General features: G+C 41.5%; 1 protein-coding gene across 4 annotated transcripts in view; it reads right to left on the bottom strand.

The window, feature by feature from the left end:
- Positions 1–8552: 8552 nt before the first annotated feature.
- The window catches only part of LOC112830415 (cytochrome P450 2C44-like), a 20245-nt gene continuing 4665 nt past the window's right edge, over positions 8553–24132 (bottom strand). For 3 of the 4 annotated variants that reach the window (XM_025880212.2, XM_073884729.1, XM_073884730.1), the window contains exons 4-10: positions 22589–22738; positions 22255–22415; positions 21682–21858; positions 20796–20937; positions 14436–14623; positions 9511–9652; positions 8553–9029 (exon numbers count right to left, since the gene is read on the bottom strand). In XM_025880212.2, coding sequence (XP_025735997.2) covers positions 8842–9029; positions 9511–9652; positions 14436–14623; positions 20796–20937; positions 21682–21858; positions 22255–22415; positions 22589–22738 — 1148 coding nt within the window. In that variant the 3' untranslated portion in view covers positions 8553–8841. The remainder of the gene's footprint in view (positions 9030–9510; positions 9653–14435; positions 14624–20795; positions 20938–21681; positions 21859–22254; positions 22416–22588; positions 22739–24132) is intronic. The other variant, XM_073884731.1, reaches the window with a different exon arrangement.

Below are 24132 nucleotides of genomic sequence, written 5' to 3' on the forward strand. Positions count from 1 at the left end.
ACTAAAATGTGACACAGTGACACAAGGTGAGCAAATGCTATTGGAAAAATGGGGCCAATAGTCTTGCTCGATGTGGGGTTGCCATAGACCTTCCAACTGTAAAAAATGTAGTATCTGCAGAGTGCAACAAAGTGAAGCACGGTAACACAAGCATGTCTGTGAGTGTCCTTTCCTTTGTTATGCTGTTCACCTACTGGTGAGAGAGGTGGTGGATGTTTTCATTACACATGGCAGTGAGGCCCCTCTCCCAACATGGACATGGACACAGAGTAGTTGGCTGTTGTACGCCTTATCTACCGTACTCGACACAGTTAAGCACATTCCCCATCATTCCCAACGTTCATGGAAGAGCAGTCCAGACTGTTTTGACTTGGGCATTCCACACAGTCCCTGGATTACTGTGGGCTGACTGTCACCCATCTGCTCCATGGAGCCTGCTCTGGCAAAGACGTATCACTGCCACCATGTGCTGGACACAGCCTCCTCTTGGCAGCTCTCATCCACTTTGGCATGCCTGCTGCACCTGACACTGTCCGTGGAAACACTCCTTTCCTAGCTCTTCCAGTCTGCCCCACCTTTCCATTGTTGTTGCTGATGCTCCTGACCTCTCATCTGTGAGATACTGGGTGGGGAGAGAGGTACTCCTGTGTCTGTGAGGAACACCAGAGAGGAGCGGGGAAGTGAGGACAGCAGGGGGCATGTGTCATGTCCCTTCCCAGCCCTGCCCTGAAGAGTATCTTTGGCCCCAGAGGAGAGAGCAGTTAGGGCAGAATCTGAGAGTCAGAACAGGAGCACTGCTGTACCAGGGCCTGGTGACCAAGGCCGGCACACATGGGAGACGTCCTGCTGCAATGCCAGAACACAGGGCCAGCATCTGCTGTGTTGTGCAGAGCTGGTGACCTACACCTAGTATCCCCATCTCCAGAGAGCAGGAGGGAAGCAGCTTGCATGAAGGGCATTTCCATAGGGAGGCAGGAATGGCGAGGCTTTTCCTTGAGCATATGGGAGGCTCTGTGAGGTCTCCCAGCTCTGAGCTTTGGGCAGAGACTAGCCAGTTGTTCACCAAATATGTTTGCTCTTATTTCTCAGATTACAGTCAGATATTTCCCAGCAGCTTCCCTGAGGTGTGGTGTGTCCAGTTACAGTGAAGGGAAGAAGAAGTGCTGCCAACCCCTGTCGTTCTCAACACTGCTTTGTCATCTTCTAGCTTGATTTAAGTGAGTATGGGAATAATGTGTTGAGATTAGAATTGGGGCAGTCATTCAGCATGTGAGATGGGACAGAAGAAGGGCTCTGGGCAGTATGGACAGGGAAGAACATTCTGGTTCTGCTATAGGCTTGACGCTGGATAACTGTTGGTTTTCACTCTCTGAAACACTTTTGACAAGCAGAAAATATGCCTGTTTCCTTCCTTATGCTGGCCCCAGTGAGAACAGATGTCACAAGATGATGCCAAAGCAGTAGTTGAGTATTTTTGCACATTTCACATGGAGAGTCATGGATGGGAGGGAGGAATGACAAAGTTGTAGTCATACACTCATCAAGCATATATAAGGGATTTTTCTTGGTTTGTCCTATAAACCAGTTTATGTGGGTGAGGGAAGAGTGTTCTGCTCAGTCCACACTGTGGTATGTTGTCAATGAGAGTTTCCTAACTTGGCTGCACAGGGAGGAGGCTGGGTCCAGGAGATACATGGCATCAAAGAGCACCTCTTGAGAGCAAGGGTGGGAGGGAACCCAAACTTTTAATGTTAACTCTGGATCCTTGAAACTGGACCTTAATCCTGTCCTTAGTTTTCAACTCTGATTCTGGCTCTGATTTGGGCATATGTATGAACCCCATGTCGCGGCACTGATAAAGACAAGCTACAGTGATGCTGGTGGCATCCAGGACAATATATAGAAAGTATAAGTTCTCAGATTCCCTGTGGAGGGTGAACACATTCATGTTTACCAAAATTAGGTTTCTTTTTTTTTTTTTACCCTTCTGAGTTACTAGTATTATAACAATATACTTCATTTTTCTTGCGACGAGAACTTTTGAGATCTACTCTCTCAGCAGCTTTCTAATATGTAACACGGTGTCATTAACTATAGTCACCATTGTGTCCCATGATGTATTTATTTTACATCTGAAAGTTTGTACCTTTTACCCACTTCACCCATTTCCTTCACCAATATGCTTTTATTTTATTTTTTAATATTTTATTTATTGAGAAAGAAAGAGAGACCATGAGTGGGGGGAGGACCAGAGGGGAAGGGAGAAGCAGACTCCTCCCCGACATGGGGCTCCATCCCACGACCCTGAGATCATGACCTGAGCCAAAGCCAAGAGCCAGATGCTTAACCAACTGAGCCACCCAGGCACCCCCCCATATGCTTTTTTAATTTAAATTCAATTAATTAACATTAATGTATTATTGGTTTCAAAGGCACAGGTCTATGATTCATCAGTCTTATATAATATCCAGTGCTCATTACATGACATGCCCTCCTTAATGTCCATCACCCAGTTATCCCATTCCTCTACCCACCTCCCCTCCAGCAATACTCAGTTTGTTTCCTATGATTAAGATGCTTTTATGGTTTGTTTCCCTCTCTGATTTTGTCTTGTTTTATTTTTTCCTCTTTTCCCCTATGATCCTGTTTTGTTTCTTAAATTCCAAATATCAGTGAGGTCATATGATAGTTGTCTTTCTCTGATTGAATTATTTTGCTTAACATAATACCTTCTAGTTCTATCCATGTCATTGCAAATGGCAAGATTTCATTTTTTTATGGCTGAGTAATATTCCTCTGTGTGTGTGTGTGTGTGTGTGTGTTTGTGTGTGTGTGTACCTCATCTTCTTTATCCATTCATCTGTCAATGGGCATCTGGACCCTTTCCATAGTTTAGCTATTGTGGACATTGCTGCTGTGAACATTGGGATGCAATTGCCCCTTTGGATCACTACCTTTGTATCTTTGGGGTTAATACTTAGTAGTGTAATTGCTGGATCATAGTGTAGCTCTATTTTCAACTTTTTGAGGAACCTCCATAGTGTTTTCCAGAGTGGCTGAACCAACTTGCATTCCCACCAACAGTGTAAGAGGGTTCCCCTTTCTCTGCATCCTCACCAACATCTGTCATTTCCTGACTTGTTTCCTTGATCTCACATTGTGACCGGTGTGAGCTGGTATCTCATTGTAGTTTTGATTTGTATTTCCCTGATGGCAATTGATATGGAGCATTTTTTCATGTGTCTGTTAGCCATTTGGATGTCTTCTTTGGAGAATGTCTGTTCATGTCTTCTGTCCATTTCTTGACTGGATTATTTGTTCTTTGGGTGTTGAGTTTGAGAATTTCTTTATAAATTTTGGATACTAGCCCTTTATCTGATATGTCATTTGCAAATATCTTCTCCCCTTCTGTCAGTCATCTTTTAGTTTTGTTGACTGTTTCCTTTGCTGTGCAAAAGCTTTTTATCTTGATGAAGTCCCAATAGTTCATTTTTGCCCTTGCTTCCCTTGCCTTCGGTGATGTTTCTAGGAAGAAGTTGCTTGACTGAGGTCACAGAGGTTGCTGCCTGTGTTCTGCTCTAGAATTTTGATGGATTCCTGTCTCACATTAAGGTCTTTCATCCATTTTGAGTCTATTTTTGTGTATGGTATAAGAAAATGGTCCAGTTTTGTTCTTCTGGATATGGCTGTCCAATTTTCCCAGCACCATTTATTGAAGAGACTGTCTTATTTCCATCAGATATTCTCTCCTGTTTTGTCAAAGATTAGTTGACCATAGAGTTGAACGTCCATTTGTGGGTTCTCTATTCTGTTCCATTGATCTATGTATCTGTTTTTGTGCCAGTACCATACTGTCTTGATGATCACAGCCTTGTAACAGAGCTTGAAGTCTGGAATTGTGTTGCCCCCATCTTTGGTTGTCTTTTTCCACATTTTCCTGGCAAATATCTTCTCCTATTCCATGGGTTGCCTCTTATTTATAATGCAAGGGTGGTTTGACATTCACAAATTGATCGTGATAGATCACATTAACAATAAATGGTGCTGGGAAAATTGGACAGCCACATGCAGAAGAATGAAACTGGACCATTTCCTTGTACCATACACAAACATAAACTCAAAATGGATGAAAAACCTAAATGTGAGACAGGAATCCATCAGATGCCTAGAGGAGAACAGAGGCAGTAACCCCTTCGACATCAGCCACAGCAAATTCTTTCAGGACATGTCTCTAAAGGCAAGGGAAACAAAAGCAAAAATGAAATTTTGGGACTTCATCAAGATAAAAAGCTTCTGCACTGGAAAGGAAACAGTCAACAAAACCAAGAGGCAACTCACAGACTGGGAGAAGATATTTGCAAATGACATTACAGATAAAGGGCTAGTATCTAAGATCTATAAAGAACTCTTCAAACTCAGCACCCAAAAAACAAATAATCCAGTCAAGAAGTGGGCAGAAGACATGAACAAACACTTCTCCAAAGAAGACATACAAATGGCCAACAGACACACGAAAAAATGTTCAAAATCACTAGCCATCAGGGAAATACAAATCAAAACCACAATGAGATACCACCTTAAGCCAGTTAGAATGACAAAAATGAACAAGACAGTAAACAACATATGTTGGTGAGGATGTGGAGAAAGGGGAACCCTCCTACACTGTTGGTGAGAATGCAAGCTGGTGCAGCCACTCTGAAAACAGTGTGGAGGTTCCTCAAGACATTAAAAATAGAGCTACCCTATGACCCATCGATTGCACTACTAGGTGTTTATCTCAAAGATACAGATGTAGTGAAAAAAGGGACACATACACCCCGATGTTCACAGCAGCATTGTCCACAATAGACAAACTGTTGAAGGAGCAAGGATGTCCTTCAACAGACAAATGTATAAGGAAGATGTGGTTCATATATACAAGGAAATATTACTCAGCCTTCAGAAAAGATGAATACCCACCATTTGCATTGACATGGATGGAACTAGAGGTTATTATGCAAAGTGAAATAAGTCAAGCAGAGAAGGACAATTAATCATATGGTTTCACTCATATGTGGAACATAGGAATAGTGTAGAGGACACAGAGGAAGGGAGGGAAAACTGAATGGGAAGAAATCAGAGAGGGAGACAAACCATGAGAGACTCTGGACTTGGGGAAACAGACTGAGGGTTACAGAAGGGAGGGGGGGGGTGGATGGGGTAACTGAGTGATGGGTATTAAGGAGGGCACATGTGGTGATGAGCACTTGTTGTTGTATGCAACTGGTAAATCATTGAACATTATAGCAAAAACTAATGATGTACTATACGTTGGCTAATGAACATTAAAAAAAGAAAGGAAAAACATAAAATAATTGATCTATCTCAAATTTTTTTAAATTAAAGTTGCAAGACTAAAGAATCATGAGAAAAAAACATGAATTCTATGTGCTGTATTCTACTAGCACTGGAGTTTTACAGTTCTCATTGATTTGTAAACTTGGTCTTGGCTGGATGTTCTTGCTGATCTTCTGGGGGAGGGACCTGTTGCATTGATTCTCAAGTGTCTTTGCCCCAGGCAGAATTGTATTGCCCTTGTCAGAGGGCCAGGCTAAGTCATCTGCTCCGATTTGCTCTTTGTGCCTTTTGTTCCATGAAGGCTTTCCGCTCAGCTTTAGAGGATGAGAATGAAAATGGCAGCCTCCAAATCTCCACCCCCAGAGCCAAAAGCTTGTGGTCCCACTCCTCAGTGCACCCTCAGAGAAAAGCAGTCAATCACTCCTGCCTCCCTGGTCTCCAGGCACACTCCATGCTCACCCAGCCTACAACCGAGCATTTCTATCTCAGGCACATGACCCCATTTTGAGTCTCTAAACCCTGTAGACTCCTGGTGCGCTCCCATGCTGCTCCTCCCAGGGGAGGAAGGAGAGTCTGGCTGGTTCTGCTGATTGTTGGACCCCTGCTCAGAGAGCAGTCGCCTGACTGGGCCATGGTTCACAGTTTATGGCAACCCAAAGCTGAGAGCCCACTCCTGGGCTCACTGTTTGCAGCTGGATTCCCAGCTTTGATGCTTGGGAATTCTGCTACACTCAGGCACCTCTGGTCTTCCTGTGACCCTAAGGGTCCTGAGACCACACTGTCCCAGCTAGGGTTCTGCCCCTGCTTAGCCACCTGAGCAACATCCCTCACCTGAGCAGACTTCTAAAAGTTCTGATTTGGGGCTCCTCTGCTCTATCACTTGCAGGTAGCCAGTTTATGGAGGCTCCCTCCCCACAGTTTAGCTTCCCATATATCACCTGGGATTCACTTCTTTGCACCTCCTACCCTGCAGAAAGTGGTCACTTTTCTGTTTGTAGAGTTGCAGCTGTTCTTTTCTTAGATATCCGGTTGAGTTCGCAGGTGTTCAGAATGGATTGATAACTTTCTAGCTGAATTCCTGGGACCAGATGAAACTAAGATCTCCTACTCTTCAGCCATGCTGGACTCCTCACGCCCCAATATGCCTCTAAAGCCACAAAATAATGTGTTTTTTAAAATTCTCCTAGTAAATTAATTTCAACATCATCAGACTTTATTATAGGATGAAGACAATAATTAAGTATGGGAACTTGGATAATGATATGGTATTCTTAGAAAGAGCATACTAGGCACTAACCACAAGTCTCTCCTCCACTGAGTCAACTGATGAGACCATCAGGGATTTTCATTGCTGATCTCATGATGTTTATTTATAACATTTCCACTTGATTCTGTTTTTATATTTCCCATCACTGCTCTTCCATCTTCTCATGCATGCTTTCCACCTTCCACTAGATCTTTGGACACATTAATCATGAAGATTTTAGGTCCTTGTCAAAGAGTTCCAACATCTGTCATCTCTGAATTGGTCCTATTGATTTGTCTCTTGACCGTGGTAGTTTTTTCTTTGCTACTTTGTGTGTATAATTTTTTTTAATTTTTATTGTTATGTTAATCACCATATATTACATAATTTGTTTTGGTGTACTGTTCCATGATTCATTGTTTGTTCATAACACCCAGTGCTCCATGCAGAATGTGCCCTCCTCAATACCCATCACCAGGCTAACCCATCCCCCCACCCTCCTCCCCTCCAGAAACCTCAGTTTGTTTTTCAGAGTCCATCATCTCTCCTGGTTCGTCTCCCCCTCTGACTTACTCCCCTTCATTCTTCCTCTCCTGCTATTTTCTTCTTTTTCTTTTTTCTTAAAATATGTTGCGTTATTTGTTTCAGAAGTACAGATCTGTGATTCAACAGTCTTTGTGTGTATAATTTTTTAAATTCAATGCTGAACATCATGTGTGGTACAGAAAAAAAACTGAGATAAATAGTAGTTATCCTGGAAATGGGCATGACTCTTACTCTGTCAGGCCATTGATGGGGAAGGTTGAAACAATCCAGACAAGAGTTGAGTTAAATTTGGGATTTGTTGTTAGCATTACTTCTTTTGTGCCAAGAGTTCAAATTCCTGCCATCTCACCACCTTGGGCATAGGATACAGGCTGGGGTGTTGGGATGCCTTTCTCAGGTTTAGTGTCCACACTCAGCTTTCATACACTGTGGCTTGCTTGTGCCAGATCTGACCTTCTCCATTGTTCTTGCCTCTCTCCAGTAGTGGACGGCTGCTTGTTACAGGTTCTGGGATCATGGTGAAAGGCAGAGGATCCTCTGTGTCCTGATCCAGACTTAGCCCTGTGCTGGCTTTTACACCTGGGCAGGGTGTTCCTGTCCCTCTTCCCTCTGGTGCCCAGCTTGCGTGGGTGGAAGATGCCTGCCTCACATCCCCCTCTCCCTCAGGCTTGGTTTCAGTATAGCATCCTGGGCCCAGCAAGTCTTCCTGCCCTGGCCTCAGGGGCACAGGGCTTTTGCTTCTATCTGTCTCCAGCAGCACTGAGTCATTGCCTGCCCCTTTCCCCACAGCTTTTGCATTGTGAGGAAGAAGGGTTAGGTAGGTGGTGGTTTCATGCCAGATCCACACAGGTCAGTCCCTCTGATATATCTGCATCCCTGAGAGCACTCTCTCTTAGCTTTGCCTGACCTCATCTTCCTTATAAGCTTCTGGTGAGTGAATGAAAGCCCTCTACCTTTCCTGTACAAGCCCCCAACGATTCTGGCCCAAACTCAGGCTCTGGCAATTCATTAGCATTTGGGCAGACTTCTTCCTGTCCACACTATGGCTTTGTCCCCTCTCCACTTGGAGGGCTCTGTCCCTCCTAGGACTTTAGGCTGCTTCATAGCTCTGTAAGGGTAAGGAAAGTTTGACTTGTGGTTTGTCTGGTCTTTCTTGTCATTAGGGCAACACTCATTAGCTTTCTACATCCTTGGTCGAAGCAGAAGTCACATTTTCCTCAGAGCTTTCCCTTGGTGAAATGCATTCATGCCAGCAAATATCTTCCATGTTATAAAGAGACTTGTGGATGAGGTTCACACCCAATCATGATTTGTCATAAATTGGACTGAAGTTGTTTACACCACCAATTACTTAATATCCAATGAATATCTACTCTATGTGAGCTCTGAGTGCACTGAGGAAATATATCTTGCAGGGTTTGTGTTTTTTTTTTAAGATTTTATTTATTTATTTCACAGAGAGATAGCGAGAGCAGGAACACAAGCAGGGGGAGTGGGAGAGGGAGAAGCAGGCCTCCTGTTGAGCAGGGAGCCTGATGTGGGGCTCAATTCCAGGACCCTGGGATCATGACCTGAGCCGAAGACAGACGCTTAATGACTGAGCCACCGAGGCGCCCCCATCTTGCAGGGTTTTTTAACCAGTGATGCTAACACCCATGGGTAGAGAGAGATTTTTGTTTGATTGACTGTCCTGCTTTCCTCTTGTTTGTTTTTTATTTCAATCTGGGTAAGAAACAGAGCTTGAAAGACTGACGAATGTTCAAGAATCCATTAAACATTGGGTCAGTGCTCAGCTCCTTTTCATCAACAACAGGCTTTAAAGTAAAATTTTGCAGAATGGTGGTCAGGAATAAAAATATCTCCATTCGAGCAAGACCTTCTCCAAGACATGCCCGTTTTCCTGGAAGCAAAAATCATTTTATTAATTGGCTTTTGTGAAGATTGACAAAGGAAAATGGAAATTTTTATCATACAGATTTCTGTTCTTTGCCCACCAAGGATGGCTGGGACCTGGAGCCTGCTGTCTTCAGGTGACCCATCAGAATAACAGGACAGGAAGCCCCCCCTTGGGCAATCATTTCCAGGTACAAGAGGGAAGTGACACAAATATTGTTTTCAGAAAAGTTCACATTGAGCTGTAGGGACAGCCTCCTTCACAATCTAGAGATTAATGTCATGTATATACAGAAATAATTTGATTTTTGCATTATTGTTATTCTAGATTGCCATATATTACAGGGACAAATGAAAATCATTTCATAATCATTTCCACAATCATTTTGTTACAAAATATATTTTAAAATATACTGAATTTATTTATCTGTGATTCCATTTTAATGGATTAAATTGATAGATGGCCAGAAATGTGGAGCTTTATTTACCAATAGAGAAGGGGATGAAGAAGTCACTCTTCCGAAAGCTGCCATTTTTATCCAGAAAATGGTTCGGATCAAACCTTTGTGGGTTTGTAAACTCTTTACTGTCATACAACACAGAAGAGAGCAATGGGAACACAGTTGTGCCCTAAAACCAAGAACATCTAATATTTAATAAGAGACTTCTTTCCAGAGAGCCCAGTGTCAATTGCTGGAAGATGGGATGACAAGTGACACAGATGACTCTGAGGGGAATGGCTCCATCACAATGATGTGCCCACAGCATACCCCGCATCTGTGGGAGGAATAGCTGAGGGGCAAATGACACATTTGGGGAAGTCAGGTGGAAATTGATGCTGAAGTTTCCAAGCAAATGGGTAGGACTCTTGTCCAGGGCATGAATGTGAAATAGACTCTCAGGGTTCCCTGGCTTTACCACCATGTAAACACAGACTCTAAAACACACATCCTTGGATCTGCCTTCACCCAGCACAAGAACCAGTCCCCCGAGCCAAGGCAAACCTTGAAAGATAATAACAGAAAATATTACCGAGAGAGGGAAACTTTGTGTACCTATCTACAGCAGAACTAAATTCAAGAAATTTTATGTTTGATACTTTTTAATGGAAAGCAAAATTGCTTTTTAAGGAGTTACAAATGGAACCACAACAATTAGGACAGAACTGAAAGAGAAGACAAATGTTGTTCATAAACAAAACCATTACAGTTGAGTAGATGATACTTCTATTTTTCTGAATGAAGTTGTGAACATATGATGATGATACACGTTGTATATGTAAATATGCAATTGCAAAAGACACCACTTTAGGAGAAGCTTGTGCTTGAGGAAACACGAAGTGATGAGGATGATGTAAATTGGAGGGTTATGCAAGTGCAGATTGGGTATAGGTTTTTTTTTTTTAATTAAGTCACAAAATATGCTCTCTTTTAAAATATTGTCTCTTCTACATTCTCTTTATTCTTTATTTTGTAAATCTCACCATCATGTTGCAATTTGCCTTTCCTCTCTCCATGTCTCAGACCCTACCTCTCATATGATATTTCTCTTTATTTCCCCGCAGTGCATCCTGGATAATCTTCCCCAACGCCGTCAGCACATTATTTCTCACCTCAGTCATGTATAATAGATCCATTACACTGTTTAGGCCAACTATAATACTTTAAAATTTAAAATAACTACTAAAACTTAAAATAACAGCTTTATTGGGATATGAGTTATATATCATAAAATTTAACCTTTTAAGGCATACAGTTCAGTAGTTCTAGCATATCCACAGAATTGTATAACCATCGCCTAATTGTAAACATTTTATTCAGCCCAAAGAAACCCCCATACCCTATTAGTAGTCATTCCCCATTCCCCTTGACTTCCAAACCTAGTAAACACTAGTCTAATATCTGGTTCTATGCATTTCCTTATCTGGACATTTCATATGAATGAAATCATACAACATGCATCCTTTGGTCTTGCTTCTCTCACTTAGCATATTATTTTTAAGGTTTATATGTGTTGTAACATGAATCAGTACATCATTCCTTTTATGACTGAATAATATTCCATTGTATGGCTAGACCACTTCTTTTTAATCTATTCGTGAGTTGTGGACATTTGGGTTGTTTCCATTTTTTGGCTGCCATGAAGAATGCTACTGTAGACACTTATGTACAGGGTTGGGGTGTGTGTGTGTGTGTGTGTGTGCACGTGCACGTGCACGTGCATGCATGCACATTCACTGTTTGGTTTGTGAGTTCTGCACCCTAATATCAGTGAAACTTTTGTGTCCAAGCCTAGGCATGGCATAGGACTAGGCTTCTTCCTTACCCAGAATCCGTGGCACTGATGATTCTCCTTTATGCTTGTTGGCTTGTGAGAGGAATTCTTCTAGGTCTCAGAAAGCCCATGGCCTTCATTCAGGGGCCACATGGAGCAGCACACGATTCTTGCCCAAGGGGGTCAAATCTTTGGCTCCTAGATGCTAGGATCTCTCAAAGCCTGAATCCATGTGAGTCACCCACATTTTTACCAAAGTTGGTTTTATTGGAATAAAAATTTTAAAAGCTAATTGGGGTGTTATAGACTATACTTAATTTTAATTTGCATTTGCTAGTAAGCTTGAATATCTTTCCATACACATATTGACCATATTGACCCTATAGGTGTTCTAGTCTGTGAATTTCTTAGTTTTATCTTTTGTTCATCTGTTCCTTGTTCTGTGCTTTATTTCCTTATGACTTTGTGAGGTCTTTACATAATCAAGAAGTTATTTATTTGTCAATTATATGCACTACGGTTACTTTTTCATGGTCTTTAGCTTAACTTTGGCCTTGTGTTGCCTTTTGTTCTACAGAACATTTTCCCTTTTAATGGAATCACATTCAGCCATGCTTTTCTTCAAGGTCATGCCATTTCTATTGTGTTTAAGAAGGCTTTTCCTGCCCCAATATCATAAAAATATTTCCCATCTATTATTATAAATGAATTAAATTTACCTTTTACATGAAAGTCCTTAATATTTCCAGAAATAATTTTTCTGGGAGGTAGGGACTTGATATTTTTTTCTATCATCATTTACTAAACAGTCTTTTTCCTTCCCTAATTTACAATGTCCTCTAATCACACACACCTGTCTAGGTCTCTTTTAAGGCTCCCTACTCTGTTTCATGGGGGAAACCCCACTATTTGAAACAATCATGATATTCAACACCAACATTAACTTAATATTATCACTGTTATCTTTTTAAAAATCTGTGTGGCTTTTCTTGGCATGTTTTCACTCTATATGAATCTAGGATCTTCTTGTGTTCCATGGAAAACACAGTTCAAAATTTTATTTGAATTGAAAATAATTTATACATTAATGTGGGAAAATGCCATCTTGGTGTTGGTTTTTCCCTACTAACATATTAAAAATATCTCTATTTACCTAGGTCTTCTTTATGCCCTTCAATATCTTGTTAATTTTCTCCACAAGTGTCTTGCACAGATTTTGTTAGATTAAGGAAACAGTCAACAAAACAAAGTGGCAACCCACAGAATGAGAGAAGATATTTGCAAATGACACTACAGATAAAGGGCTGGTATCCAAGATCTATAAAGAACTTCTCAAACTCAACACCCAAAAAGCAAATAATCAAGTCAAAAAGTGGGCAGAAGATATGAAAAGACACTTCTCTGAAGAAGACATACAAATGGCTAACAGACACATGAAAAAATATTCATCATCATTAGCCATCAGGGAAATTCAAGTCAAAACCACATTGAGATACCACCTTACACCAGTTAGAATGGCAAAAATGGACAGGGAAAGAAACAACAAATGTTGGAGAGGTTGTGGAGAAAGGAGAACCCTCTTATACTGTTGGTGGGAATGCAAGTTGGTACAGCCACTTTGGAAAACAGTGTGGAGGTGCCTCAAAAAATTAAAAATGAGCTACCCTATGACCCAGTAATTGCCCTACTGGGTATTTACCTCAAAGACACAGATGTAGTGAAAAGAAGGGCCATATGCACTGGATGCTCATAGCAGCAATGTCTGCAATAGCCAAACTGTGGAAAGAGCTGAGATGCCCTTCAACAGATGAATGGATAAAGAGAATGTGGTCCATATATACAATGGAATATTACTCAGCCATCAGAAAAGATGAATACCCAACTTTTACATCCACATGGATGGGACTGGAGGAGATTATGCTAAGTGAAATAAGTCAAGCAGAGAAAGTCAATTATCATAGGGTTTCACTTATTTGTGGAACATAAGGAATAGCATGGAGGACATTAGGAGAAGGAAGGGAAAAATAAAGGGAGGGAAATCGGAGGGAGAGATGAACCATGAGAGACTATGGACTCTGAGAAACAAACAGCATTTTAGAGGGGAGGGGGGAGGGGGGATGGGTGAGCCCGGTGATGGGTATTAAGGAGGGCATGTACTGCATGGAGCACTGGGTGTTATACGAAAAGAATGGATCGTGGACCACCACATCAAAAACTAATGATGTATTGTATGGTGACTAACATAACATAATAAAATTTTTAAAAAAAGATTAATTTCTATGACTTTATTTCTTATAATTTTTGAGTCCATTTTAAATAGATCTTCTTTAAATAAATAAAAATAATTTGTGTTTCACCACTGCTGTTGTACCTAATCCATCTTTTCTTTCTATCATATGAATTTATGATCATAAATTTTTTATCACTAAAATATTATATTTGTTCCTAAGTAAAAAAAAAAAGAGGAGTTCTGCAGCATGCATTTTCTTCCCAATTCTTTTCATGCTGCCCATGTCATTTTCCTTTTATATCTTACTGTTGTTTAAATCCAAATATATTCCAATTTTTATAAGAATTTCTGCTTTTTAGTTGATTCTTTCATCTATTCCCTCATACTCCTTTGTTCTTAATCAGTCTCTCTAGAGGTTTGTTATTTTAACAATCTTCCCCTAAATCTAAATCTTATTTATTTTTTCTATCAGTAGTTTCTTTTTGGTATTATGACCTCATTTGTGCTCTCTGAGAGTCTGCACTGTTATTCTTTCTCTACCTTCTAATTTCATCATTCACTTATTAGACTTCAGTCTTTCCCAATATTCATTTTCTTGTCCTTAGGTCTATCTCACAAGCATTTCTAGTGGAGTTTTATTTAAGTGCAAATTATAATAGAAATTATGAAATCTCTGGAATAAAAACTGCCCAAAATACTTTTTCTCCTATCTTTTCTTAAGATACAAAAATTTTTTGGCCATGATTACTAAAATGTCTCTTAAGAAAACACGTTTTTCGTAAATTTTTTACTTACACAGAGTTGGCCAATGGGGCTAATAGAAATCTACTTCCCTTAAAATTAAAATATCAGGCACTTAATCACTTAATTGTCAAAATAAAAAAAATTTAAAGGAGGAAGATGACTGACCTTAGGAATGAAGAACTGTCTAAACTTGGTGTCCTGAATCACAGCATGAGGCAGATTGGAGGGAATGAGATTGATGTACCTCTGGACCTCGTGCACCACGGCATCTGTGTAGGGCATCTGGGCCCTGTCGCTCATGCAGGGGACCCGGTCCCGGCCCACCACTTTGTCGATTTCCTCGTGAACTCTACCTGCATGAAACAACAGTGTCTGTCACTCATGAGCCATGCAGATGATATCCTGAAATGTCATCCAAAACTGGGCTACAAGGGTGTAGAAACTCAATCCTACAAACTCGCAAAGCAAAGCATTCCCTTCTGTAGGTCATGCTGTTTGAAGCTGTGGTAAGAATGTGTTTGGTTTGGCTGAAATTGCCCATAATACAGGATGTGCTCAGGGCCCTCCACAAGGTGGTCCTGAATCCTTCATGTGTTGGTTACGAGAACTAGGAGGGCAGGGTTACAACCATTCAGTTCTACACAGATCTTTGCAAGCTAATAATGCAGAGAATTCTGTCTCCAGATGACTATCTAAGACATCACCAGTAACCATTATTCTGAACATTCACAAGAAGTGGTGGGAAAATGCTAACTAAGTGCCCCTTCGTACCAATCAGCTAGAAACATGTTCCTCTCAACAACACTCTAGGGTAAGTTTTAATATTCCTGTTTTTTAAAAGACTTTATTTATTTGAGAGAGAGAGAGCACATATGCAAGAGAGCATGGGGGAGAGTGGAGAGAAGCAGAGGGAGAGAGAGAAGCAGACTCACTGCTGAGTGGGGAGCCCCACACGGGAATCAATTCCAGGACCCTGGGATCATGACTTGACCCCAATATTCTTGTTTTTAAGAGGAAACAGCTACAGTTCAGAGACATCAAGTAACCTCATGGAGGCTCTGTCCTATTGTGGAGCCAGGATTGAAACCAAGACTGTTTTATTATAACCATACACTGGGTGTTATATGCAACTAATGAATCGTTCAACACTACATCAAAAAATAATGATGTACTATATGTTGGCTAACTGAATATAATAAAAAAATTTAAAAAAAACAAAAACAAAAAACCACACACTGCTTTTGGAACAAAACTTCCCAAGCCAAGAAAGTGTTGATTTCCTTAAAGCTTTCAAGAGACAGCTATTCTAATTCCATGAGTTAGCTCCGGAGAACCACAGAAGCACTGGAGATGGGCCCTCAGCTCTCACTTCGTGCTGCTTTGTATCAAGGGGGAGACTGAATTGAGAATGCACGTGCTTGTCCTGAGCCACACAGCCAATGTGTGACATGTGTGACAGGAGTGTCACACGCCTATCCTCACGTGTGAAATGAGGTTTGAGATTCAGAAACTAATTCCTTCCTCTTTCACTGCTCAAAAAATTATTTATGCCATTTCATTTTATCTTCATCATGATTAAATATTCCAGTTTATTTAATGCCTACTCCTATAGGACAGTATACACAGAGATTTCTAAAGTACACATCAAAATTTGGGAATACTGATCAAAAGGTATTTCAGTTACTCATTGCTGTTAACATAGCAATTCAGTTTCTAAAAATTTATCCCAAGATCATATCAAGTGCATATAAAATTTTTGGTACAATGATTTTTTTCAATTATGTGTGATAGAAAAAAAATTAAATAATTAAAATTATCACAAATAATTAGTTAAATAAATTATGGTATGCTTCAGTATGAAAAATTCCATGCTAATTTAAAATAATATTTTATAGAATACCCAATATTCATAGCAGCAATGTCCACAATAGCCAAACTGTGGAAGGAGCCAAAATGCCCTTCAACAGATGAATGGATAAAGAAGATGTGGTTCATATATACAAGGGAGTATTACTCAGCCATCAGAAAGGATTAATATCTACCATTTACATCAACATGGATGGAACTGGAGAGCATTATGCTAAGTGAAATAAGTCAATCAAGAAACACAATTGTCATATGGTTTCACTCATGTGGAACATAAGGAATAGTGCAAAGGACAATAGGGGTGGGGGGAAACAGAATGGGAAGAAATCAGAGGGAGACAAAGCATATGGGACACTTTTTTTTTTAATTTATTATGTTATGTTAGTCACCATACAATACATCATTAGTTTTTGATGTGGTGATCCACGATCCATTCTTTTCTTTATAACACCCAGTGCTCCATGCAGTACATGCCCTCCTTAATACCCATCACCGGGGTCACCAATCCCCCCCTTCCTCCTCCCCTCTAAAACCCTGGTTGTTTCTCAGAGTCCATAGTCTCTCATGGTTCATCTCTCCCTCCGATTCCCCCCGTTCATTTTTCCCTTCCTTCTCCTAGTGTCCTCCGTGCCATTCCTTATGTCCACAAATAAGTGAAACCATATGATAATTGACTTTCTCTGCTTGACTTATTTCCCTTAGCATAATCTCCTCCAGTCCCATCCATGTGGATGTAAAAGTTGGGTATTCATCCTTTCTGATAGCTGAGTAATATTCTATAGTATATATGGACCACATCTTCTTTATCCATTCATCTGTTGAAGAGCATCTCAGCTCTTTCCACAGTTTGGCTATTGCGGACATTGCTGCTATGAACATTGGGGTGCATATGGCCCTTCTTTTCACTACATCTGTGTCTTTGAGGTAAATACCCAGTAGGGCAATTGCTGGGTCATAGGGTAGCTCTATTTTTAAATTTTTGAGGAACCTCCACACTGTTTTCCAAAGTGGTTGTGCCAACTTGCATTCCCACCAACAGTGTAAGAGGGTTCCTCTTTCTCCACAACCTCTCCAACATTTGTTGTTTCTTTCCCTGTCTGTTTTTGCCATTCTAACTGGTGTAAGGTGGTATCTCAATGTGGTTTTGACTTGAATTTCCCTGATGGCTAATGATGATGAACATTTTTTCATGTGTCTGTTAGCCATTTGTATGTCTTCTTCGGAGAAGTGTCTTTTCATATCTTCTGCCCACTTTTTGACTTGATTATTTGCTTTTTGGGTGTTGAGTTTGAGAAGTTCTTTATAGATCTTGGATACCAGCCCTTTATCTGTAGTGTCATTTGCAAATATCTTCTCCCATACTGTGGGTTGCCTCTTTGTTTGTTGACTGTTTCTTTTGCTGTGCAGAAGCTTTTTATCTTCATGAAGTCCCAAAAGCTCATTTTTGCTTTTGTTTCACTAGCTTTTGGAGATGTATCTTGAAAGAAGTTGCTGTGGGCGTTGTCAAAGAGGTTACTGCCTATGTTTTCCTCTAGGATTTTGATGGATTCCTGTTTCACATTGAGGTCTTTCATCCACTTTGAGTTTATCTTTGTGAATGGTGTTAGAGAATGGTCGAGTTTCATTCTTCTGCATGTGGCTGTCCAATTTTCCCAGCACCAGTGATTGGAGAGACTGTCTTTTTTCCATTGCATGTTTTTTCCTGCTTTGTCAAAGATTATTTGACCATAGAGTTGAGGGTCCATATCTGGGTTCTCTATTCTGTTCCATTGGTCTATATGTCTGTTTTTGTGCCAGTACCATGCTGTCTTGGTGATCACAGCTTTGCAATATAGCTTGAAATCGGGCAACGTGATGCCCCCAGCTTTGTTTTTCTTTTTCAACATTTCCATGGCGATTCAGGGTCTTTTCTGATTTCATACAAATTTTAGGGTTGTTTGTTCCAGCACTTTGAAAAATGTCATTGGAATTTTGATCAGGATGGCATTGAAGGTATAGATGGCTCTGGGTAGCATAGACATTTTAACAATGTTTATTTTCTGATCCATGAACATGGAATGTTTTCTCCATCTTTTTGTGTCTTCTTCATTTTCTTTCATGAGCATTCTGTAGTTCCTAGAGTATAGATCCTTTACCTCTTTGGTTAGGTTTATTCCGAGGTATCTTATGGTTTTTGGTGCAATTGTAAATGGAATCGTTTCTCTAATTTCTCTTTCTACAGTTGCGTTGTTAATGTATAAGAAAGCAACTGATTTCTGTGCATTGATTTTGTATCCTGCCACATACTGAATTGCTGTATGAGTTCTATTAATTTGGGGGTGGAGTCTTTTGGGTTTTCCACATAAAGTATCATGTCATCTGCGAAAAGAGAGAGTTTGACTTCTTCTTTGCCAATTTGAATACGTGTTCTTTCTTTTTGTTGTCTGATTGCTGTTGCTAGGACTTCTAGTACTATGTTGAACAATAGTGGCGAGAGTGGACATCCTTGACGTGTTCCTGATATTAAGGGAAAGGCTCTCAGCTTTCCCCCATTGAGGATGATATTCACTGTGGGTTTTTCAGAGATGGATTTTATGAACTTGAGGAATATTCCCTCTATACCCATACTCTGAAGAGTTTTAATCAGGAAAGGATGTTGTATTTTCTCAAATGCTTTTTCTGCATCAACTGAGAGGACCATATGATTCTTCTCCTTCCTCTTATTAATGTGTTCTATCACATTGATTGATTTGCAAATGTTGAACCACACTTGCATCCCGGGGATAAATCCCACTTGGTCGTGGTGGATGATCCTTTTAATGTATTGTTGGATCCTATTAGCTAGGATTTTGTTAAGGATTTTGGAATCCATATTCATCAGGGATATCAGTCTGAAATTCTCCTTTTTGACACTATATCATTCTTGAAGGGTCTATCCAACAAGAAGATCTAACAGTTGTAAATATCTATGCCCCCAACATGGAAGCAGCCATCTACATAAGCCAACTGTTAACCAAAATAAAGAGTCATATTGATAACAATATGTTAACTGTAGGAGACCTCGATACTCCACTCTCAGCAATGGACAGATCATCTAAGCAGAAAATCAACAAGGAAACAAGAGCTTTGAATGATACACTGGACCAGATGGACCTCATAGATTTTTACAGAACATTCCACCCTAAAACAACAGAATACCCATTCTTCTCGAGCACACACGGAACTTTCTCCAGAACAGACCACATACTGGGTCACAAATCAGGTCTCAACCGATACCAAAAGATTGAGATTATTCCCTGCATATTCTCAGACCACAATGCTTTAAAACTGGAACTCAATCACAAGAAAAAAATTGGCAGAAATTCAAACACTTGGAAGCTAAAGACCACTCTGCTCAAGAATGTTTGGGTCAACCAGGAAATCAAAGAAGAACTTAAATAATTCATGGAAATCAATGAGAATGAAAACACGTCAGTCCAAAACCTATGGGATACTGCAAGGCGGTCCTAAGGGGGAAATACATAGCCATCCAAGCCTCACTCATAAAAATAGAAAAATCCCAAATTCACCAACTAACTCTACACCTTAAAGAACTAGAGAAAAAGCAACAAATGATGCCTAAGCCATGCATTAGAAGAGAAATAATTAAAATTAGAGCAGAGATCAATGAATTAGAAACCAGAAACACAGTAGATCGGATCAATGAAACTAGAAGTTGGTTCTTTGAAAGAATTAGTAAGATCGATAAACCACTGGCCAGACTTACCCAAAAGAAAAGAGAAAGGACCCAAATTAATAAAATTATGAATGAAAAGAGAGAGATCACGACTAACACCAAGGAAATAGAAACAATTATTAGAAATTATTATCAACAGCATATGGGACTCTTGACCCTGGGAAACAAATTGATGGTTGCGGAAAAGGAGGTGGGTGGGATATGGGGTAACTGGGTGATGGGCATTAAGAAGGGCACATGATGTGATGAGCACTGGGTATTATATAAAACTGATAAATCATTGAATGTTATTTCAGAAACCAATGATGTACTATACTTTGGCTAATTGGATTTAAATTAAAAAAACAAACAAACAGGGGTGCCTGGTGGCTCAGTCGTTAAGCGTCTGCCTTTGGCTCAGGTCATGATCCCAGGGTCCTGGGATTGAGCCCCACATCGGGCTCCCTGCTCAGCGGGGAGCCTGCTTCTCCCTCTCCCACTCCCCCTGCTTGTGTTCCCTCTCTCACTGTGTCTCTCTCTGTCAAATAAATAAATAAAATCTTTAAAACAAAACCAAAACCAAAAACATCCCTTCCTTAAAAAAAACTAATAATGTGTAAACAAGCCCATGATATATTACTAAGTGAAAAAATAAGGTTCAATGCAGTAAAATTCTGACTGTTTACAAATGTGCATATGCACAGAGAAAGAGGGTTAGGCAGGAGACTGTCCAAATATAAGTATAAACTTTTATCTGAATATAACTACTTGGTGAATTTTTAAAAATTTGTCTACACAGTTTTCTGTATTTTCCAATTTTTATAAGATGGACCTGTGTTAATTAACTTTTAATCAGGGAAAGCTAGTACATGAACAAGGTACATGGAAGAAATAACTGTGTTGAAGAACTGGGATTCTGTCTTCTTGCCCCTGTGTTGCCCCCCAGCTGGAAGCACCCCACTCACTCTCCACCTCTGGGTGTTTCAGCAGGATCAGCAGTGCTAGCCGCAGGGTGCTGGTGACTGTCTCGGTGCCAGCGCTGAACAGATTAAAGCCAACAGCTACTAGGTTCTCTGAATTAAATTCAGAATATGGATTGTGTTTTTCCTGTAGATAATGGAGTAATCAGATGCATGATTTCATAATAGGTCTTCTGTTAGATACAGACAGATACAGCTTAGAAACAGTAGTAAGTCCTTAGGAGGTTGAATATTTACTCTGTATATGAATGGTTATTTTTATGTCTGTTTTTTGTGCCTGAGTGATTTTCATTTGATACCTAATTTATAATCGGCAAAGAAATTATTTCTAACATTTTGCATAGTGGAAAATATACTTTAAGATGTTTTGCTTTTGACATAGTCTTGAAGAAAGGGTAAAAAAGAAAACAGGACCTGCTTGTGTATAAACGTGCACACGACACACTTGTTCGCGTGCATGGACTCACACACAGGTAGATAGGCATGCACAGCATCCCCCAAGGCACTTATTGTCTGCCCCATGGCTGGTTCTGCCCAGGCATTAGAGTAAGGTGACCTGGGCTCCCAAAGTAGCGATGGTGGCAACTCTCACCCTGCATATCAGCCAGTTTACCCACAGTTGTAGGACTATCCAGTGAGCTCCTCGTGTGAACAGTCCAACTCGGATCACTTTGCCTAGCAGGTGCACATACTCAGCCATCAGTCAGAGAAAGGTATGCACTCCACATGTAAGCCCGATGGTGGGAAAACACACTGTGGAGGCCCAGGGGTTTCCAGACAGGGGTTGTCAGGCCTGGACCTGAATGCGTGGAGCCCAGAAGAGTGCTGGGCCTGGCAACACCTGTGCTCCAAGGGCAGCCTCCACACCTACCTCCTCCATCCTGTTGAGGAAGCAGTCGGTGTAATCCTGGGGCTGCTCAGGCTTCAGAGTCCCTTGATGCTGTGCCACTCTCTCCAAAATGAAATTTATTATATTCTGAACGTTTTTAAAAAATTTCTGGTGTCGCCCAGGAAGATAGTGAATGAACGATGGCCACAAATTGTAGAGCTGTAGGGAAAAGCCACACCCCCATTCCATCACCAGGATTCAAAAGCCAAAAGAGGGTTGGATGGTCTTGAAGCATCTTTGTTCCAGGGGAACCTATCCTCTGCAGCCCCTTCCCATTTCTAGCTGCAGGATCTCAGGGTGGGCTGCCACTGGTGTTAAAAAGAGCCAGGGAAGTGTGTGGGGACCTCAGAGGAGACATGTTGGCAGAGGGAAGCCTGACTGCCCCTCCACAGGCCCTCAGCTGTGTTCCATAAGTAACAGCTTCCTTCCATCTCCCACCTCCCCCTGTACACCCTGCACTGCTTCCTCCCTGCTGCCCAGACTGGGACTCTGCACTCCGGCTCATCCCTGGGACCAACTGTGGGTCATCCCACAACCAGAGACAACTGGCTTTACCTGCGCCCAGAAGGAGCTCACTATGGAAAAGTTTTCATTCAGCAACATAATCAGCTGCAGGAATTCTTCATCTTGGTAGTCGAAGTGCTCCTTAAAGAGGATGGAGCTGATTATGTTGCAGGGAGCACAAGCGAGGATGAAAGTAGGGTCCACAGGCTGAGCTGGTAAGAGAGAAGGTTATAAAAATCAAGGAAAATTTCTGTGATTGGTCTACACTTTCCAAATAGAAAAGACAGACAGTGGTCCCAGCAGGGTGGTGCTGGGGTCAGGGAAGCATGGGGAGGTAACCCTAACTTCCCACCAAATGTCTGGCCAGGGGCACATGCCAACCAACCCTCTGTCTGTGTGAGGGCCTGCACCAGGTGTTGGGCTTCTTCCTGGATGTGGTCCTCCATGCTCCTCTTCCCCATCCCAAGGTTCCGCAGGATCATGAGAGTAAACCGGCGCAGTTGCTTCCACCGCTGGCTGTGACTGAAAACAATCCCTGAGGGAAGAACCAAGGACGGGAGTCTAGTCACCAGAGGGCAGACAGAGGGGTTCTGGCGCAGGATGGTCTTCCTTGAGAACTTGTTTCAGAGGGTCAGAGCATCATGAACTTTTCCTGTTCTATAGACAAACAGCAACATTTATCTCAGGCTAATGCTAGGAAGTCGATTTTTTAAAGTCCACAGATGTCAGTTCTTCCCTGGAGGCAGCTCATCTGAAGGGCTTTACTCTCAGACCCATCCCAATTTGGCTCCTGCCAAAACGCCAGCTGGCTGCTTCCTTCCCTTTGTCCTATAGGAAAGCCCCATTAGGAGACACCCCACATCCAGCTGCAAAAACTGAAGTCATTTCTGCCATCCTCCCCACAGGGCTGTTGGGAAACACTGGCATGAGAGCGGGTGAGCCCACACCAGCTACCCATATCCATCAGTGGGGAAGCAAAGATATTTCTGATAATTTAAAGAATTCAAATCAATGTCTTCAGATTGATTCAATAGGATCTTGGTGCCATGAGCAAATTAATAAGCAGGTATAAAAGAAGCAAACAGGACAAAAGAGAAAGTTTGTAAGAACTAGAAACTGAGGGCATCTCTTCTTTTGACAGTGATGGGCTAGGTGATTCTGCTCAATCCCTTCTGCTGAGATAGAGATGCTGCATAAATCTATGTATGGTTCATAAGGACCAGTTGGAAGGCATCACAGAGCCAACAAAGGAATGGGGAACTGTGGGGAATGCTTTCCCATAGAAGCACAGGTGAGAGACAAAAACCCAGCAGAGCTGTTGAACACTGGGAAGGTCCCAGAAGCAAGAGTTGAGCCTGCCAAGGAGGGCATCTGTGGTAAACATCTGGGGCTGCACCCAGAAGTAAGGGTGACCTGGAGACAGACCAGCCCGATGGAGTCCACAGCCCAGCTTGAAGTCACCTGCTGGTGAAGGGCTAGGGTGCTCGCGGTGCTGCTGCCCCACCCACTCCAACGAAGCAATAAATCCTCTCTGTAGGAACATACCGCTATTAAAATCAGAAATTACCTCTGCAATTTTTCAGAGAAGATGTCTGGAACTTAATACAAAATTAGAAGTCATTCCAATAGACACGAGAAAAGGTCACAGCAACCGGTGGCAAAATCAGAGACTTTATAATAACTGTTGAGTAGGTCAGAGTTAAAAATATGATTAAGAATTTGTTAGAGATTGGGACGCCCGGGTGGCTCAGTTAATTAATCATCTGTCTTCGGCCCAGGTCATGGTCTCAGGATCCTGGGATCGAGTCCCACAATGGGCTCCCTGCTCAGTGGAGAGCCTGCTTCTCCCTCTGCCTCTGCTGCTCCCCCAGCTCGTGCTTGTTCTCTCTCTCTCTCTCTCTCTCTCTCTCTCTCTCTCTCTCTCTCTCT

This window comes from Callorhinus ursinus, unplaced genomic scaffold, assembly GCF_003265705.2.
Source record: "Callorhinus ursinus isolate GAN/ISIS: 27379988/994484 unplaced genomic scaffold, GSC_fseal_2.0 scaffold58, whole genome shotgun sequence".
Classification (NCBI taxonomy): Eukaryota; Metazoa; Chordata; class Mammalia; order Carnivora; family Otariidae; genus Callorhinus; species Callorhinus ursinus.